The following is an 18,248-nucleotide window of genomic DNA, read 5'->3' on the forward strand; positions in this document are numbered from 1 at the left end:
CCCTCGAAACTTTATTATTTATTAGAGAACACTGCAGAAGAGTTTTGTCATTGTTTTATTGTCGCTTGCCTCTTATTTGTATAAAAATAATTTAATATAAATATTAGACCCTAATATTAGTTGATACTCATTACATCACATATTATTTCCATGGAGGTTTACCGGTTTTCCTATCCAACGGTCTGGCACTTGCATCATCATACCTATTTTGGCTTTCGAGATCCTAAAAATAAACATTTCTCAAACTCAAAAGAAAAATTCAAAAAATTGTATTGAAAGGACTTCATTTAATATATATTTTTTGCTATACTATTTTGACCTCGCACAGTGCCCTAAAACTATGACTCGGCGAAATCATAATAATACATGTACGAAATATAAAATTATACGTACTTACAGGAACATTCCATGATGCTCTTTGTTGGCCATAGTGGGGTTTATCTTTAGTTTCCTCAATTGGGTTTCCTGGTAGCCGATTCAATAACTAAAAGGGAAAAAAGTTATGGAAAATAAGTCAAGTAATATATCTAATTTCCATATACATATAGTAAAGGGTGATTATTATAAATAAACCTCAAGTAGGCGTTGAAATATTAAAAGCATGTCTGGAACCAATCCATGTGTTAGTTATATGGTTGATGCTTACCATATTAATATATTTTTGAATTTCACTTTCACCCTGTTTGGTAACTCGACTTGAAACAGGAGTTTCATCATATTCGGCCACATTTTGAGTATTTTCTTTTTTTAATTGCTCATTAGTGCTTGCTAAGATTGGGAACTGTTTTGACGGTAATGTTATTGTCGTTGGTGCACTCTAGAAATATAAAATTAAATTTTAAATAACATAAAAATGAGAATAAGTTAGAGGCATTGTGTAGCTCAACTTAATTTCTTACCTGTTCGTTACTGAGTGGACTAGAACTGCCACTAATCATTTTAAGAGCCTCGTTCCACTGATCCTCCATAACCTTCTGCAGTTTTTTGGCAATTTCCGCCCTCTTCTCTGGAAGATGCGCAAGTTTACTCTGTAAATATTCGAGTTCTTTGTCTTTTTGCGACATTTGCACTTGGTAAAGTCTAATCTCTTCTTGATGTTTTTGTTCCAGTAACCTCGTTTCTAAGGCGCACCTAAAGGGTAACCAAAACTATTAGAACATATTGCTTTGCTAACATGCATTAAATTGCTGTAAGATGAATATTATCCAGAAACAAACTTTTCAGATATTTCTTTGATGTGATTTGCAGCCGTCTTAGCCATTGACAACTCTTTTCTCTTAATTTCTTCCAAATTATTCTGGTTTTCTTGATCCAACTGATTTTGCATTTCTTTCCTTTTGTTTTCAACTATAAGTTCCAATTGTCCTTGATAGAAGTTACGCAATTCTACTTTCGTATTTTCTAATTTATGTTTGGATTGTTCTAACGCCTCTTTTAATGTTTTCTACAAGATATTTACAACTCCATACTGCAGGTTGATATGTTCAAGAATATTACCTCGTTAGTTTTGTAAATTTGTTCGTTACTCTTGTAAATTGTAAGTTCATTGGTCAATTTCTTTTTCTGTTCCGTTAAGTTTAGAATTGTGTTTTTATTGTCTCTCAGCTCTGACTGCAGCAGTGAACACTCGTCCTTCAGTAAAGTAAATTCTGATTGACAAACTTCGATAGCTTTCCGGCTCTGTGCTACTTCCTCACGTGCATTGTTTAAGACATTTTTGTTCTAAAATTAATAATAAAGATTGTAAAATAAATACTTTTATTTTTAATTCAAATGATTCGGAGCAAATCGTAAATATGTGTTATTCATTTTTCAAACGCCAAAAACCTAGTTTATTTTCACCAAAAAAAACATTTAAAATAAAAAAAACTCACTTCATTCAATTCAATTTCTTTCAGACTAATTATATCAGCTAATTTTTTATTTTTCTCATACTCCTTTTGATAACTTGCTTGCAATTCCTTAAATTTCATTTCATTTTGTTGAAGCTCTGATTGTAAATCCATACAACGCTTCTCTAAAAGAGACATTTTCTCCTTATTCTCTTGAGTAACACTCAAGCACTTTGTGGCTTCCGTTTCATAATATGCAATTTTCTGCAATGAAAAACGGCATTGCAAAGACAATGTAGAAAATATTTATGACCTGGCTTACTTGATTAGCTGATTCAATTTCAACTGAAAATTGATTTTGCATTCTTCCCACTTCTATCTCCCACAATGTCTTCTCTTCATTCAATTTCTTTAATTTTAAGGAAGTTATTTCTAGCGTGGCTCCAAGTTGTTCTATCGATTGGTTTTTCGTTTGATCCACTTGAATGGCAACCGCCAGCTTTTGCTGTAATTCCAGATTTTTGCTTTGCAGCTCTTGAATTAAATGTTCACAATGCTAAAAATAGATGTTGTTATAATATTTTTCTCTATGGCATAAACCAACCTGACGTCTAAGTTTTTCTTCTTGAACTTTTTGGGCTAATGTGGTTGCAGGTACCTGTCCAGTACCCCAAATATCGGCAAGATTCAAAAGAGCCAAATTGTCGCTTAAAGTATTTATGTTTCTAAAATGATTTAAACAGCGTATTAATGAGACAGCTGAAAATATAGCCATCGGTACCTTTTCTTTTGTAGTTTCTCATCATTTGAAATAAGATTTGAATTTTCTAGCAGCTGTTTATGCATATTTAAGGCAGCTAAGGCATTATCATGTAGAGGGCTCTGCAATAATTCATTCCGTTCCTCACATACCTTTGCAAAATCCGTGCTTTCAAGGTTTTGTCTTTCGTCATTCTAAAAATGGCAAAAATAGGCAAATAATGTAACAAGAGTAAATAGTAACTGGCTTGGCAAGCGAACTGCCATGAAAACATTTGACTTTAACATTTTTAAAACGTGAAAACTTACCTCAGGCTGTACAACCTTCCGCTGAAATAATTCTTGACTGAATTTGTTTATTCCACCTTGCTTGTTGAGGCGATTGTAGGCTGTTAATTGAGTCGACTCAGAACTACCAGGACTAGACTCATTAAAACTTGTAATAGTTGAATTAATATTTGTAGTCGTGCTAGATGATGCTTGGAAAATTGGCTGTACATGACTTTGTCTTATGGGAATGTCTTTGACTTTTTTTTGTTTATATAAAAGATCTCTTATACCTAAAAATAGATATTGAATACTCTAGATGTGTCATAAGTGATGAAATCAATTGTAATTAAGATAAATTGAGTGAGTGATTTGAGGCTTCATAATTTTTCATAGTTTTTAAAAAAAGAAACTTACCAGCACCATAATCAGGAACACTCTCGATATTATCTCCACATTGCCATGCATTTACCTTAGAAAATCTTTCACTTGGCACCGCATTATTTTCTAGTTTTTCTTTATACATTTTTTCCAGTTGTTTATTTGGTTCAGAAACTGATTCTTTAACATCCTTTTCACCATGTAACAATTTACCAGTATTACCTATGTCTTTATTAGGTTTTGAACTAATTTGTTTATTTTCCAAGTTGCTAAATGCACTTTCAAGATTTCTAACTGCATGATTTCTTTGAATACTTTTCACATTTGATATAAAAGTATCTATTTCATTAAGCACTTCAGTTTCTTCTGTAGGGCTTCGTTTTGACAATAAACTTGGTACTAGAAAAAAAATTTATAATAATCACCCCAAACTAAAGGCTTAAATAATGATTGTTTCACTTACAAGATTTCTGAGGGGTATTAAATTTGACCATGCTCTTTTTAGCAATATGAGTACTGGGAGAATTTGGTAATGAATTGAGTTGAATCTTTTCATGTGGTTTCTGTGGAGTGCTCTGAGTACTCCATGGTTGATATAAATCATCATTGCTATAGTACTTTCGCCGAGATATTGGCTTAAGATCAAACATCTTATTGCTCTTTTCCAAATCCAATGATTGTTGCTTTGTTGTGGGATTTATGAGACTATTAAGACTCACATCTGACATGTATTCAATACCTTCAATTCGATCACGGAGGTCTGAAACCTAAACCATGGGAATTAGCATTATAAAGGAGATATTGATTATGTTAACTTTAAAGATTTATTTACTTAAACAAGCATCAAGAATTATTGACATCCAATTAGAGTTTTAATAATTACAATACAAAAATAAAAACAGTTTATATGCTGATCCTCTTGTGACCTTACTCGGGTTATCTTAAACTTTAGGATGTTTAACTTCCCACTGAGCTAGTTGATATGAGGTTACCAACAGTTGCAAGAATAAAATACTTATTACTATTACTAACTAATAAATTTACCTGTTTGATCAAACTATCTACAATAGTATAATATGGAGGTTCGGGTTCTGAATGCACCAGAAAGAAGTCAGGGGGAATAAGTAATAAGTCGTCGGTATCATCAGTATCGCTCATAGCCGCTCTTAAAATATGTGTGCTGATCTAAATTGTTGTATGAATTTATATTACTCATTACAGAAGGTAATTTAATGTCTCACTACAAATTGTGAGCAAAATATTGACGCTTTTATTTTTAATTATAAACACTCTTACTGTCGTATTAGTAAATTAATGTTTATTAAAAGAGCTTGGAATACCATAAAAACATTGAAAAATATTAAATTTAAATGTAAACAAACAATTGTTTGATTATACATGTCAGATCTAAAATGTTTTCTTCGTCATCGAATATAGAGTATTCAGAGTATGTGTATTGTAAAGCTACCGGCACTTGTTGGTTCGCTCAATGAACTTCTAATAATGAGGAAAACGCCTACCGCCATTTAACTTAACTTCTAACCTTAAATCTATAATTAGTATAATTTTTAAATAATACTTGTTCAAAATACAGACAATTCAATTAAAATTCTAAAACTGAAAATAAAAAATCGCCAATAAAATTAAAAAATGTCTAAAGCCGCTGCAAGATTGAAATCCATGAAAAAGGTGGTTACTGATAAAGTAGTTCATGGAAAAATGGTAACAAACATACCTGCTGGCCTTGCAGCAGCAGGACCTCCTTTAGGACCTATGCTTGGCCAGGTAACGTAGAGGTGTTATATGCATAAGTGTGCTATTTAGTTATCTACATTAGATGACCAGACATCCTCCTTGAAATAGAACAATCCTTCATTTGAATGGTTTGTCTTTTTTCATCAATTCAACATGCATTGTCACTTGTGAGGGGTAGATAGTTTGAGGACAATATACTGTTCTCTTCCAAAGTACTAATTAATAACAAGAAGATAGAAGTTTGAAAAATGAGCAAGATTGTACCAAATCATGTATGAATGGTTGGTAGCTGTATATCAAAAACCACTAGTAGTACATCAATAAAGAAGTGTTTTCTGCTATGAAATTGCCCACAAAAAAGTAAAACATCCAATTTATTACATTATTTCCTACCTGGAGTACCTTCTTACATCTACAGAATTTTTTATTAGATATTTAATGTCTGGATTCTGTTACTATTTACAGCGAGGAGTTAACATAGCAGCTTTTTGTAAGGAGTTTAATGAGAAAACCAAAGAAATAAAAACAGGAATTCCTCTACCTACAAGAATGACTGTAAATCCAGATAGAAGTTTTAATCTAGTTATCCATCAGCCCCCTGTAGTTTACTTTTTAAAGCAAGCTGCTGGTATCCAAAGAGCTGCAATGCATGGAAATGGTGACCTTTGGATAATGAGCACAAAACACCTTAAGAACATACATTCTAATTAATTTATAGAAATAGCGGGTAAAGTGACGCTTAAACATGTGTATGAAATAGCAAAAATCAAAAGTAGCGATCCTCCTTTGCAAATTTACTCTTTGGAACGTATATGCAATATGGTAGTAGGAATAGCAAGGTATTTCATGCAGTATATAAAGCAGTTGGGATATTTGTTTAACTTCCAGGTCATGTGGCATTGAAGTTGTAAAAGATTTAGATGCCACAGAATATGGAGAATTCCTAAAAGAGAGGGCAGTCATAGTGGAACAACAGAAAAAAGAACTGCAAGAAAAAAAAGAAGCCAAATTATTACGAGCAGGTTGATTTATATTTTTGTTTAAATGTTTTAGTCTAGAATTGAATAAATAATTAGGCTTGATAATCAGATTTGTTTGTAATGACAAAAAGTACGGAGTGTTCCTTTATTTCCCTTCATTTAATATAAATGGCGTCAGATATTCCTTCCAAAAGGAATATTTGGATTAAAAAAGTTCTGCGATGGCCGGGAATCGAACCCGGATCAACTGCTTGGAAGGCAACTATGCTGACCATTACACCACCATCGCACTTGGTGTTTACTTCAGATAGTCCGCAGATCTTTAAAGCCTTTGGAATAATTCAAATGAAAGTGAAAAAGATTTATTTGAAGTGTTGCGTGTTAATTTTCTACAAGCGTGTTGATTACTTATTAATTATGCTATTATTCTAATAATTGTTTGTTTAACAGAATTGGGCGTTCATTTAAAATATTAAATTTATTTTACAGATATATAAATATTAAAAAAAACTACAAGTGCAAAAAAAATTGTAAAAATACGATTAACACCTTCGTTACACAAATGCGTTTTACAAAAGCATAAAGTCCGGTTATCTTTCAAGTGCACGCAACCATCTCTCAGTCTAATTCCCTGAGTATTTTTCTGATACATACAGCCTCGTTGGGTAAATCTTTGGCTTCCATTTTGGGTAATTTCCAAGTAACAAAAGGAGTTTTTATTTGGTGGACACTCAAACATTTTTTCGATTTTTTCTTCTTGTTTAGAGTGCTTAAACACTGTGATATCACAAGCGGGATAGAGGTCTGAATACGAAGAATTGCACTGATAACACACCAAACTTTTTGCATATTTTATATCTGGGTTAAAGGGACGTGGGTTTCTATTATCTTGCACGGACATTCCAACATAAAGGAGCAAAATTATCTGAGAATAAATCTTGTTGGACAACTTGCGAATTGTATGGAGTGGAATATTTTTAATTTAGAATTTTAAACATGAAATTTGAACTACTATGATTTTGCAAGGAATAAATCGCCTCCTTTTTCTACGTGTTTTCATTTAATTCGTAATTATGATAAATGTCACAAGAACGACAATGTCACAATTATGAACATGGTCAGAAAATGTGTACTTTTAAGTAATGACTCGGATTTTCGCACGCGTTACATAAAATAGTATTTCCTAATGACCTTAGAACATATTGTTTTGTAATTTGGTTGTAGAAGGAAGAAATTGAAAAAAAAGTCATAAATTTAAAGATGTTCAAGTTACGGCTTGAATGTGTAGAATTAACAGCAAACGTGAACTGAGTTATCAAATTTATAATACTTGCTTTTAGTACAAAATGATTTGCATGATTTGTTTGTCATATAATCATACTTTAGGGTGCGTGAATACTGAAATGAAGGGTGTATAAACGCATTTATTCCACTATAATTCGTTGTAGAAGGCACGAAGTTCTACCTAGAATAAAACAATAAGACTTCCACAAAAAAAAAAACAAAAGAAAGTTGAATGCTCCATTTTGAGCATTCGACGCGTCGATGTTTCAAAAATATCGATCTATGCGCATGTTCGCCACCCCTAACCACAACGTTTTACTTTTTTTTAAAATGAACGTTTTATATCAAAACACACGAATTTAACAGCAATTTAACTTAAAATTTTAAGATCCTCATAATTCCTACATGAAGTTTTCGGCGTCATCAGTTTTTATTCAAATTTAACTGAGATTTCAAACAACAAATTTGTTATGCATTCGACGATACAAGAGGACAAAATCCGGTTAAACAGACATTGGAGCCATTAGAAATTTAAATCTATAGAAATACTTTAATACATAATGGGTTCTCTCTCAAAGTCTGCAAAAGCTTGTTTCGAAATAATGAATGAGCTCTACACCGCCCTTGGAGCGGGTTTGTTGGGAATGGGAGTGCTTCTCCGACATGGGTTTCAGTCACACCAAACCATAAAGTGTTTCTCAGTTGTTGGGATAACTGCTGCTTGTCTGGCCTTTGTATTTACTCGGGAGAAGCAGAAGATTGTAGCAAACAAGAAGAAAGTTGTTATTATCACTGGATGTGATTCAGGTAATTATCAGCTTTATTTTATGCTTAAATTTGTTTCATATTTCAATTAAAATAAACTCATACTTAAGGTATTGTTAATCACTATTTTCTTTGCATAATATTTCTCCAGACCAATTAAATATATTAAATATATCTGAATGACCCTGGTCAGATTAATAAGTTTTGTAGGTCTTGGCTTTTCCCTGGCCCAACATGCAGCTGAATGTGGCTTTACTGTGATAGCAACTTTTTTAAGTTTAGATTCAAAGGGATCTAATGAAATCAAAAGGTTATATGGAGGATATATTATCCAAATTCAACTTGATATTACTGACAGCACAAGTATTCAGAATGCAGTACAAACTATGGAACATTACTTTAGTAAAAATGCTGGCTATTGTAAGTAAAAATATCTAAGATTACTATTTATGTACAACCTAAGAATTGAAGGACATGGACTTCTATTGAATTATTTTATCCTTTTAAAGGTCTTCACGCTTTAATTAATAATGCGGGTGTAATGGTTTTTGGAGAATTCGAATGGCAAACTGAAAAACTCATAAAACACCAAATAGACGTGAATCTTCTTGGGACTTTAAAATTTACCAATGCCTTCTGTTATTTACTGAGGCAACATAAAGGTTTGTTTTGAATTAGCTTTATTACTCAATATTGAGTGCAGTCAAATGAGAATTTTAACTAGGTCGAATTATTACTGTGTCCAGCCATTGTGCCCTGGCAAATCTACCAGGCATTACTGTATATGGAGCCACAAAGGCAGCATTAAGTTCATGGACCGATGGGCTTAGAATCGAAATGGCTAAATATGGTGTTCAGGTGATTAGTTTTATTCCAGGTAAGGCTTTATTGATTATTGTGATTGTATGTATGTATGTATGTATTTGTTGTGTATGTGATTGTTTAAAGTTTCAGAAGTATTACCGTCTATATGAGCTCCAGCACAGGTGGGTAAACAGCTGGTTCTCCAATTTCACCTTCCTCTCAAACTTAATAAAATTCCATTTTACTTTAATTTAAGTCGTAAAATATAATTCCTTCCTGATAATTTTTTAATTCCAGGTTCATTCACGACAGAGAGTAACATTATGGGGCGCCAGTTACAAAACGTTCAAGAGATGCACGAGAATTTTACTGAAGAGCAACACCAATTTTACAGCGACTATTTTAAACGTTACAACATATATCTGTCTTTCATAACACCCCCTCCTGAACCTCATAAAATTCAGGACGAGAAATTATTCAAGGTTTTCGAAAATACCCTACTGGACAAATACCCGGATACAGTCTACAAGCACGAACCTTTGAGGTACAAATTTTATCACTTTTTATTCAAATTCAGTCCAGTGCAACTGCGGGATTATTTTGTGACCAAATTTATGTTAATGCCCGAATATAAGAGCGATAATTTAAGCGAAGATGATTTTGAGGATTTGGGTGGCGATTGAAGATGCGACGGGGGTTTTAGAGGATAAAACTTTTTGAAGAAGGTGGGGAAGTAATGACATGTCGCTTTGAAACTTTAATACTGTTTCATCTGTAAGATCTGTAATATTTATATATGTGCGTATTACGATGCTTTTTTTTACATTGTTCTACCTTTAAAAAGTAAAGCATGTAGCGTTAAATGAATATGCGTTAGTTATATGAACAATTGATGGTGAATGATTTATATAAATATGATTAGATCATTAATGTTCTATATTTATTGTGGCATTAAATTGTCTTAAAATAAAATACATACAAGTTCCTTACGTTATGATGTAGAAGTTATATAAATTATTTGGTTCTGTTTTAAACTGAAATGAGATCAGGGATTATTCTAGTCGAACTATCCGGACTAATGAATTAGTCGTATAAATTCTGAACAATAGATCTGTTATGCTTTATAAGGTACCTTTTTTACTCGAGTTTCAACTAACGTTTGGTTGTGTAAATGGTGTATTGAAAATAAATGAGTTCTCTTAGTTGAAACATTTTTTAATTTAGTAGAACGTTCCCACAAAAGAATTAGATTATTCTAATGGGGCCAACAAGGGGGTGCCTAGTTCCGATATAACCGTAGTTAACAATACGGAGGGTCGAATGTTATCAACGTCTTATAGCCCTGTGTAGCATGGAAAAAAATTTGTTTTTCACTTCGTCGCTGATCTTAAAAGACAGTTGGATTTGCCAGAGACAAAAACATAAAGTTCGTGAGAATTTAGTTTTATTTAAATAAATAAATTGTTTGCTAGTTTCTAAACGACAAACACTATAGTAACACATGCAAATGTTAATTAACAGGTATTAAACTAGACACAACCTTCATTACATTATCCTTATTCAGAGGGCATTTTGTATAAGTGCTAGCACATTTATCGGCATCTTGTGATCTTCCGATATCAATGGCCTCTTTTATCGCTGTCCCGCCAGTCGCGTATGAAAATAACGAATTCCTGAATGAAGAACAAACCGTGAATTTAAAAAAGGACGAAGTTTTCTGAAGTTTTACTTGGTGAAAGTTAACACGAATTCATCTACACTCGTAGCTTCTCCAGCTTTAGTATTTTTGACTGCATCGTTAACAACGTTGCATATTATTCTTTGAGTGCAAGATGTACTGTCGATGTCGTTTGCTGCTAAAGAATTGTCGATTCGTGATAGCAAATTAGTTACTGTAGACATCTCCCCTTCTAACCCTAGAAAACGTAAAGGGGAAAAATCATGTGCTTACAATAAAAAAAATTAATTCTACCCCTAGCATAACCTTCATGACCTCCAGCAAATATTTGAGCAATTTTTGGAATAATCAGTATTGCCCCTAAGCCGATCAGAGCACCTAAGGCTATTCCTCCAACGTCTAGCTTCATTGTCCCATAGGTCATTCCATTACCGTTTCCATAGCTGCAATCATTATCATCTGCATAGCTATTGTTTGAAGATAATAATTCCTTACCCGTTTCCGGAAGGTCCGTAAGAGATGGCTCCAAATCGGGATTCTTTCGGTTCTATGTCTTTTTTACCCTCAGCTATAGGATTTTGGGGAATGTACGTTTTATTTTTGTATCCTTTTTGATAGGACAAGTCTGATTCGTAATATCTGTGACTCGGGCTGAAACCCCTGAAATCAATGAGAATATATGTATGTAGATATAAACAGGTATATAGGTTTTCTAAGAAGCAACTTACGCATCTTCTGCATCGTATTTTTTAGGAGATCCAGCAACGTTTGAAAGGAACCCTAATAAAAGTAATAATAGAAAATTGTATATTCCCATATTTAATGAAAATCTAATAAACATTTTTCTTTAGAGGCACTATGACACTATGGAGTGTAATTTTATCACTGACAAAGTTTGCAACTATAACAAATTGTTTTATATGAGGTATTTTTTACAGGTTGCTGCACCCAAACAATGCATTACACGATTATTACATGATGAGTCGCAGGAACCACCATTCGAATATTGTATTTGATAATTAACTTTAAAACAATATACCCCAAGCTTCAATAAGTTTCATGACAAAGAAACATGAAGATGTAATCGGAATTGTCGTTATTTAATTTTTAGAAAATCGTTCTTGGTTAATGACATATTGTTCTTTGTAGACTTCTTGAAAGGAAATACGTAGATAGTTTTGAAAACCATTTTCCGTCAATCCATTATTCGACTTCAGATGTTATACATAAACGTTTATACTGTCTTAGGATCTTTTTAGATAAAGAGCTTCAACATGTAGAACCTACATATCAATTATGTAAATAAGTACGCAGATTTTGTTTTCATCATAGGATATCTCAGTGATAGGTAAAGATATAGAAAGAGAAGACTTTGAAAATTATAATTTTTGTAGAAAATTCAAATATAATAAATGTGTTAAATACTTATACGAATATTTTTAAATATATCTTAAAATCTCTACGAAGTTTCATTTCGAACTCCACCTCTTTGTTCTATGTCGTTACGGTCATGGACTGATTTCCACTTCTATCCTCAGGTTAGATCTTAAAAATCGTTGACGAAGATTTACCAAGATCAGACATGAAACTAATTTGAACTTTACCATATTCAGGGTGATATTAGTGCATTAATATATAATTTTCGTAAGACGCACATTGGCGTACGAATTCAAGTTTGTAAAACGAAGAGTAAAGAATAAGTGCACTAATGGCTTTGTTAAAGGTGTAGGTTCCTATTTTATATATTTCCTACGGGTGTGCGGCTTTACCGCACGTCTTTACGAGATGAAAGTAGCACTTTACGACACGCAAGTCAAAGTAGCATCTATTAGTGTCAAAACTTTTACCGTATGAAATGTAATTCTGTTTTCGACCATCCTTCTCCTAATAACTACGTAGGTAAGATTGTCTCTAAGACAGAAGAGAAATTTCATTGTCCATTACCTAATTGTTCCGCAAAAGCGAAAGCATTTCTCGAGTCTCTAAAATGAGACATTTTCGTGTGCAGGTAGTTTCCGTTAATTTGTGATAATATGGGACCTATTGTCGGTAGTCGCTATTTTTTTACAGAACTGTCGTGCAGGTTACTAATTTACTTTTAATCAGTGTCTTAATGGCTTAATACTTATTTAAAAGTAATGTATCTGCACTGAATGTTTGCATAAAGTGTCGACATAGTCCTAAGTGTTAAAACGGAAGTCCAGACGTTAACTCAACATAAAATTATGAGTGTGTTGAAATATCATCGTTATTATAGTGCATTGTTAATAATTGCAATTTCAAGTGAAGTATGTTGCAGCAATATTACGGGTTCCTATTTAACTTTAAACAGTGGTTCAACCAAGGCTTACGGTGTTCGGCATTCTAGGTTAATAAATTTCAATGCAGATGGAGATTTGCAGGTATGTACGTCAAACTTATTACCTAATATAGTATCCTAGTCGCTCTCCGAACGTGAGAGGTGCAAGTTCCTTTGGGGTTCAAAGCTGTTTACGGAGGAATGTTCGGTCTTTGCAACGCACCCCTTTTAAGGTCGCTCGGGCAAAGGGTTCCGAAGCGGTGGCGTGCCAAAGTCAAAATTTGCCATTTCTTGTGCGAATGGAAAAATGCGCTTCGTTAAAAAAGGCGACGTCGCTACGGCATTTAAAACGCGAAGAAAATTGGCTCAGGGGTAAACGGTGGGTCCGGACAGAAAGACCAAAAAATTGTATGGTTCCGGATCGAAGTGACCAGATGTGTTTCCAAGACCTTACCGGAATTAGAGAATTTACAAAATGGACACCAACCTGGACTGGATAATGACGTTCGCACTATCCTGAGGTTGCAATCTCAGAGGCATTAAATAGCTCTCGCATAAATAGCTAACAACCTTTCTAACTGTAGCTAAGTTTCTTGGTGCCGATACGTGTTAAAGCAATATCGAGAAAAACGAGTAGCTTATGTGAATTAGGAAATAAAACGAGTAACGAACCGCTATCGACACGAGGGCTCTTAGCTAACTACCTAAGAAAGGGGGCAAAAACAAAAATACAATAAACAAAAAACGATCTATGACGGATGGCAATGTTACAACGTCGACTAGGGTGTCATATGCCTATCTCCATAAATCCTAACAGAGGGTGTGAGTTAGTATAAGATAGAAAACCATTTACAGAGAAATGTTTAAGACTTTTCAACGCTTTTACTACGACTCGAGGTCCATGGAAGTCCTTTCAATACAAACAAAGAAAAAAGCAGACAGTTACAGCCTTTTATGTAACATAGTTACGTATTAAAATCTACCGACGGAGTCGGTAGACTGCTCACTTAATCTACTTTTAAAGACTCCCTATTATTGCAGCACAAATGTTAATAAATGCGTAGTGAAAAGTTGGTTTAGTTCGAATTTTCGGTCAAAGAAAATTTATGAGAAAATGAGAAACAACTTTAATTTAATATCAGTTTTAATTTTGGCAAATATGATCGATAATATGCAGTGTGTTCGTGTAGTAAAAGGAAAGTGTGGTAGAGGTAATGATAGTGCTATTCCTGATGGAGTCTCCAGGGAAATTCTTAATTTGAAACAGAACAAGCTAATTAGTTTCAATGATGAGGGAGCGGTGAGGGTATGTTCATATCGATTGATTGCTAAAGATTAGATTAAGTCGCCGAATTTCTTGTTGGTTTTGAGGGTGGGATACCCTTTTAACCTCCCTAACTCCTGTGGTGTGCCGCTAACTATTCCTTTCTGAAAAAAAGAACGGTAATAGACGTTAATCATAACTTCACTTAGGTAATAATTTTTTCCAGCTCGACTTAGACTTCAATGTACCATTCCTCACCCTGCCCATCAAACGGTCGATGGACATGGCTAAGACTTCTCTGGTTAATTTCAATGTAGGAGCAATATTACTCGCCGGAGTTATTATATTTGGGGCAGCTGTAGCTCTCCCAGTGATTCTGATGTTCTTCAATAAAAAAGGGCTCGTACCGGCGGAGAATCCTTTGAATATTATGTATGGTCGTATAGGGGCGCAGAAAAGTAAGTAAAATTTTAAAAATTTTTTGACACACCTTTGTTGGTAAGTCGAATGTTAGGTAAGTCCACTGTATCTGAACGCAATCGCTAAAAATCCTGAACAATGTTATGAAATTTTTTTGGATTTCTTTGTATAGTATTTTTCATCAAACTCGAGCATCAAATTGGAATTTGTTTTGCTAAACCAGACTTTCGTATACTTTGGCATTCTTAAAAAATTCATTATTGTCTATACGACAGTGAATTTCTTCTTATAGTATTATGTGAAATGAATCTGAGAGTTATTAGCATCAGTTCTTGCTAAATTGGCGACGTTAATATTTTGCATACGAAATACCCGTCGCTTACACTTTATTGTGAGTAGACCATTATAGGTACCAAAATGATAGGGGAATAAATTTGAAACAAAATATGTTTTCTACTCTCTCCTTCTCGATTCTGAGACTTTTCTAAGATTAATTCAAAATTAAATAAATTCAACCTAATGGCAAGCTAATTTTTGTTCGTGTTCTTATGCTGCTTTTAGGTGAAGACTCCCGATTATGGAATTATTTGAATGCAATCGACACATCATTACTGGAAAATAACATAGACCTCACTTCGTGTTCTCAGAGATTTGCTTGTTGGATGGTGAAAAAGTCGACACAAAATGTAACTAGAGGTAATTAATAAATAAATAAAATAGGGGTATACATATTTTTAATTTTTTTAAATTAATTGATTTGAGCTTTTAATGTATTTTTAATTTCTTATTTATTCATAGGCAAAGGGTCCAGTTCCGAAAAAATCTTGGACGGTCTCGCTAATAGCAAGTGGATCCAGGAATATGCATTAAACCCTTTGTTTAAAGAAGCAATTATAAATGGTATTGAGGATAAAAATTGTACTGCCATTTATGCTAGATGCAGACTTAATCACGAAACTGTATACTATTTCATTAAACGTTCCTTGGATACCTTCAATATAGGGTAAAATATTGTGATTTGTTAACTATATTTTTGTTATTCACTTAATTTTAATGTGTTTATATATATGTATAAATCTGTTATTCGCTTTACTTATTCACTCTTCATTCTAGATTACTTGTATTATTTTGTCACGTGGGAGGAAAATTGATTAATTATGTTTTTGTGAAAGATTTTTAAAAATTTAATTAATTCATTTCCAGTAGTTTAAATTACTATGGAAGAAAATGACGACTACAATACCTAAATATATATATTTTTTTAATGCCTGTTTATACCTATTCCAGTCAGCATAGTACCTAATATTGTTTCAGGGACCATACAAACTACTTGCCTGAAGAAATTTCGTTATTCTATATTACTCTAGCACTTTGGTGGAACTATGTATTTCCATCGAAAGGAGAGATAGTAACAGGCAGATAAGGTAAGAACTAGGTCAATTTAAAACTTATCTGTATAGATGCCACAACCCAAGAGATTCTTAATGAGATGGTGGAGAACGTATACCCAAAGAAGTTTATTAAAATATCTATGTATGTATTATGATAAACTTATATAGTTAATGCATGCACACTAATCGAGGATTAACATGTAAACTACGGACATCTACTTGATACCTAAATATGAACTAATGCTATATGAGAATACTTTTGAGTCATTTTATATTTATCTATAAAAGTTAGTCAAGTTCCACATACACAGACAGATACAACAACTTATGTTACATCATTCAATCAATAAACTACTTACCATAATTCCTACTTACATAACAATTACTTTAAAACAAATAATCTAAATCACACTATCGCAGAGCTTTCTTTAGAAACCTTTAAAAGGCATTTTATCACAAAACCTTGAGGTAAGACATTTATCAACCATTATTAAAGCATTCAATTAAATTTTCCAAATACACGGCAGATCTTAGATGTCCAGACTTATTGCTTCCTACCAGGACAAAGTTGCATTGTAGGAACGGATACTCATGACTAACACTCATATTGAGGCCGTTGAGAAATGATGCTTGGAGATTTTTATTGAGAATTTCTACTTTTCTAGAGATATCGTTAACTTCTCGTTTCATGTCATCTATCGTTCGGTCGGATATGAATTTCCCTAAGAGAAAACCTGTAAGAAAGGAGTTACTTAATTCCGTTGATTGAATTATATTAATGGTATCAGCGATGCATTGGATGGTTTAATAGGTTCTCCCTACTTCAATATTTTTTTAGTTATTAGTCGTTAATCAAGAGTTTAGGAACAAATGTTAATTTTATTTCTTTCGTCACAACATAATTATACGGGGTTTTGGAGACAAAATGGCTTGACTAGGCTGAAGACAAACTCATACATTTTGAATTTAATATTATTAAATATTTTATATACAAGTGTACTCACCTCCCAGAATAGCGAAAAAAGCCACTGTGAGTAAGAAACTCCAACAAAATCGTTTAGTAACAAATTCCGAACTAGGTTGATTTACGTTCCTACTGGCTTCGACACTCAAAATTCTTTGCATTTTCACCTACTTAATACAATATCAAATCACAGCACATCATTGTGAAACAACAATACCACTGTCATTTTACATCCAAATTAAAAGAAAAATAAAGTATTTTTACTATAGATTCCAGAAAATTGAATTTAATCTATATTTAGACTTGGTAATTATGCACCTGTTGTTCGAATGCTCTAAACAGAGGAAAATGCGATATCCAACTGACAGGAATTTCAGCAAAGCTCATTCACGCGCTTGGAAAACCTGGAAATTCTGAAAACCTGGCGAGAAAATGGTTTTGTCTACGTTGATTGTTCATACAATGTGAGTCATACTCGCAAATATTAAACATATTAAATTTCAAAATGTACTAATGCCCAGAAAATGGTAATTTTCAGACGATATTCCTCGAAGTAGAGTGTTATGACGTAGTTTTCAATTGATCTTGCTTAATTTATCGTGGAAATAAAATATTTTAGTTGTTTATTAAGGCAAATTGATGGATTGGTATATGCAAATGAATTGAGTGTTCGATTTTATAATTCTCAAAATGTAAATAAATACAAGTAAAATAGTTGGACTTCCACTGTGCGTAGTTTTACTAATTAGAACGTCCTATTAAATGTTCATAAATAGATGCGGGAGTATAAATACGTTGTCTGTCGCAAAAACCGCAAATTTTTCAGTAATCTTTGGCGGGAATCCAACAATAGAAACTAAAACAGGTTGAGTCAGAATAGATTTACAGCTTATGGAGTCGAACTTTCATTTTACCAGACGATGTGTGTGTTCTAATTAACTGATGGGATTAAATAAAGTGTATAATTATTAAAAAATTTAGCCGCGAGTGGACCTATATAAATATGAATTTTATGGGCTATTTATGGTTAGGAAGAAGCTAAACGAAATATCTTAAATAAATTAGGTATTTACTCGTGAGCAACCAGATTGTATTTCGAGCCAGGATCACAGCCCTTTTGGTTAGTGTCACAAGGTGAAAATTTTTTTCAAGAAACTAGCTCAGTAGTTTCATATATATTATCTTAGTTTTAATTGAATGTTTTCATCTCCATTTCCGCCATCGGAAATCAACGAAAAAGTTCGAATGAAAAAGCCTTGCTCACACTATTCTTTGGCATCGAAGGTTCTAAGAGTGTACTCGGGGTGGCTTTTCTTATTGATTATCTCAAAAAATATTAATTATTTTTATTATTGAGCCTCTGTTCTTAGAGGTGGAAAAAAGTACAGAAAAATTCATCAATTTG

The 18,248-nt window shown here is 33.2% G+C and overlaps 5 protein-coding genes and 1 non-coding gene across 10 annotated transcripts; 3 read left to right on the plus strand and 3 right to left on the minus strand.

The window, feature by feature from the left end:
• Positions 1 to 44: 44 nt before the first annotated feature.
• On the minus strand, positions 45 to 4,493 carry LOC136419799 (putative leucine-rich repeat-containing protein DDB_G0290503). 3 transcript variants are annotated; one of them, XM_066406342.1, is made up of 14 exons: positions 4,284 to 4,493; positions 3,703 to 4,006; positions 3,276 to 3,638; positions 2,901 to 3,151; positions 2,614 to 2,786; positions 2,437 to 2,557; positions 2,155 to 2,388; positions 1,875 to 2,096; positions 1,498 to 1,722; positions 1,218 to 1,444; positions 900 to 1,131; positions 647 to 817; positions 398 to 484; positions 45 to 223 (listed from the first exon to the last, which is right to left on the minus strand). In XM_066406342.1, exons 1-14 carry the CDS (start codon positions 4,395 to 4,397, stop codon positions 143 to 145), a joined length of 2,805 nt encoding a protein of 934 aa, XP_066262439.1. In that variant the 5' UTR covers positions 4,398 to 4,493; the 3' UTR covers positions 45 to 142. The 3 variants fall into 3 exon arrangements, with proteins under 3 accessions (XP_066262439.1, XP_066262440.1, XP_066262441.1); XM_066406343.1 differs by having other exon boundaries at positions 394 to 484; positions 4,284 to 4,492; XM_066406344.1 differs by lacking the exon at positions 4,284 to 4,493 and having other exon boundaries at positions 3,699 to 3,987.
• A 340-nt stretch (positions 4,494 to 4,833) lies between these two features.
• On the plus strand, positions 4,834 to 6,079 carry mRpL11 (mitochondrial ribosomal protein L11). The gene is made up of 4 exons (XM_066406422.1): positions 4,834 to 5,024; positions 5,460 to 5,652; positions 5,713 to 5,833; positions 5,883 to 6,079. Exons 1-4 carry the CDS (start codon positions 4,890 to 4,892, stop codon positions 6,019 to 6,021), a joined length of 588 nt encoding a protein of 195 aa, XP_066262519.1. The 5' UTR covers positions 4,834 to 4,889; the 3' UTR covers positions 6,022 to 6,079.
• A 112-nt stretch (positions 6,080 to 6,191) lies between these two features.
• On the minus strand, positions 6,192 to 6,263 carry TRNAG-UCC (transfer RNA glycine (anticodon UCC)). Its single transcript has one exon. It is a non-coding gene; the product is annotated as a tRNA-Gly (tRNA).
• A 1,380-nt stretch (positions 6,264 to 7,643) lies between these two features.
• On the plus strand, positions 7,644 to 9,924 carry sro (SDR family oxidoreductase shroud). Its single transcript, XM_066406390.1, has 5 exons — positions 7,644 to 8,065; positions 8,234 to 8,443; positions 8,533 to 8,685; positions 8,748 to 8,900; positions 9,125 to 9,924. Exons 1-5 carry the CDS (start codon positions 7,819 to 7,821, stop codon positions 9,508 to 9,510), a joined length of 1,149 nt encoding a protein of 382 aa, XP_066262487.1. The 5' UTR covers positions 7,644 to 7,818; the 3' UTR covers positions 9,511 to 9,924.
• A 354-nt stretch (positions 9,925 to 10,278) lies between these two features.
• Positions 10,279 to 11,701, minus strand: LOC136419836 (uncharacterized). 3 transcript variants are annotated; one of them, XM_066406406.1, is made up of 6 exons: positions 11,470 to 11,563; positions 11,234 to 11,406; positions 11,001 to 11,165; positions 10,800 to 10,948; positions 10,557 to 10,743; positions 10,280 to 10,500 (listed from the first exon to the last, which is right to left on the minus strand). In XM_066406406.1, exons 2-6 carry the CDS (start codon positions 11,344 to 11,346, stop codon positions 10,338 to 10,340), a joined length of 777 nt encoding a protein of 258 aa, XP_066262503.1. In that variant the 5' UTR covers positions 11,347 to 11,406; positions 11,470 to 11,563; the 3' UTR covers positions 10,280 to 10,337. The 3 variants fall into 3 exon arrangements, with proteins under 3 accessions (XP_066262504.1, XP_066262503.1, XP_066262502.1); XM_066406407.1 differs by having other exon boundaries at positions 10,279 to 10,500; positions 11,001 to 11,156; positions 11,234 to 11,701; XM_066406405.1 differs by having other exon boundaries at positions 11,234 to 11,700.
• A 748-nt stretch (positions 11,702 to 12,449) lies between these two features.
• On the plus strand, positions 12,450 to 15,583 carry LOC136419837 (uncharacterized). Its single transcript, XM_066406408.1, has 4 exons — positions 12,450 to 12,907; positions 14,295 to 14,526; positions 15,050 to 15,184; positions 15,287 to 15,583. Exons 1-4 carry the CDS (start codon positions 12,731 to 12,733, stop codon positions 15,493 to 15,495), a joined length of 753 nt encoding a protein of 250 aa, XP_066262505.1. The 5' UTR covers positions 12,450 to 12,730; the 3' UTR covers positions 15,496 to 15,583.
• The last annotated feature ends 2,665 nt before the right edge of the window (positions 15,584 to 18,248 follow it).

The sequence above is a fragment of the Euwallacea similis genome, chromosome 3 (genome assembly GCF_039881205.1).
Source record: "Euwallacea similis isolate ESF13 chromosome 3, ESF131.1, whole genome shotgun sequence".
Classification (NCBI taxonomy): domain Eukaryota; kingdom Metazoa; phylum Arthropoda; class Insecta; order Coleoptera; family Curculionidae; genus Euwallacea; species Euwallacea similis.

Coding starts and splice junctions, on each gene's coding strand:
- LOC136419799 (XM_066406342.1), bottom strand. CDS start 4,397: ATGAGCGATACTGATGATACCGACGACTTATTACTTATTCCCCCTGAC. Junction 1,132..1,217: donor ATCAAAGAAATATCTGAAAA/GTTTGTTTCTGG, acceptor GTTACCCTTTAG/GTGCGCCTTAGAAACGAGGT. Junction 224..397: donor GAGCATCATGGAATGTTCCT/GTAAGTACGTAT, acceptor GTTTATTTTTAG/GATCTCGAAAGCCAAAATAG.
- sro (XM_066406390.1), top strand. CDS start 7,819: ATGGGTTCTCTCTCAAAGTCTGCAAAAGCTTGTTTCGAAATAATGAAT. Junction 8,444..8,532: donor TAGTAAAAATGCTGGCTATT/GTAAGTAAAAAT, acceptor ATCCTTTTAAAG/GTCTTCACGCTTTAATTAAT. Junction 8,686..8,747: donor TTTACTGAGGCAACATAAAG/GTTTGTTTTGAA, acceptor AATTTTAACTAG/GTCGAATTATTACTGTGTCC.
- LOC136419837 (XM_066406408.1), top strand. CDS start 12,731: ATGAGTGTGTTGAAATATCATCGTTATTATAGTGCATTGTTAATAATT. Junction 12,908..14,294: donor ATGCAGATGGAGATTTGCAG/GTATGTACGTCA, acceptor AATTTTTTCCAG/CTCGACTTAGACTTCAATGT. Junction 15,185..15,286: donor GACACAAAATGTAACTAGAG/GTAATTAATAAA, acceptor ATTTATTCATAG/GCAAAGGGTCCAGTTCCGAA.
- LOC136419836 (XM_066406405.1), bottom strand. CDS start 11,346: ATGTTTATTAGATTTTCATTAAATATGGGAATATACAATTTTCTATTA. Junction 10,744..10,799: donor TCATGAAGGTTATGCTAGGG/GTAGAATTAATT, acceptor TACGTTTTCTAG/GGTTAGAAGGGGAGATGTCT. Junction 10,501..10,556: donor TTCGTGTTAACTTTCACCAA/GTAAAACTTCAG, acceptor TTCTTCATTCAG/GAATTCGTTATTTTCATACG.
- mRpL11 (XM_066406422.1), top strand. CDS start 4,890: ATGTCTAAAGCCGCTGCAAGATTGAAATCCATGAAAAAGGTGGTTACT. Junction 5,653..5,712: donor AGCTGCAATGCATGGAAATG/GTGACCTTTGGA, acceptor ATTAATTTATAG/AAATAGCGGGTAAAGTGACG. Junction 5,834..5,882: donor ATGGTAGTAGGAATAGCAAG/GTATTTCATGCA, acceptor TTTAACTTCCAG/GTCATGTGGCATTGAAGTTG.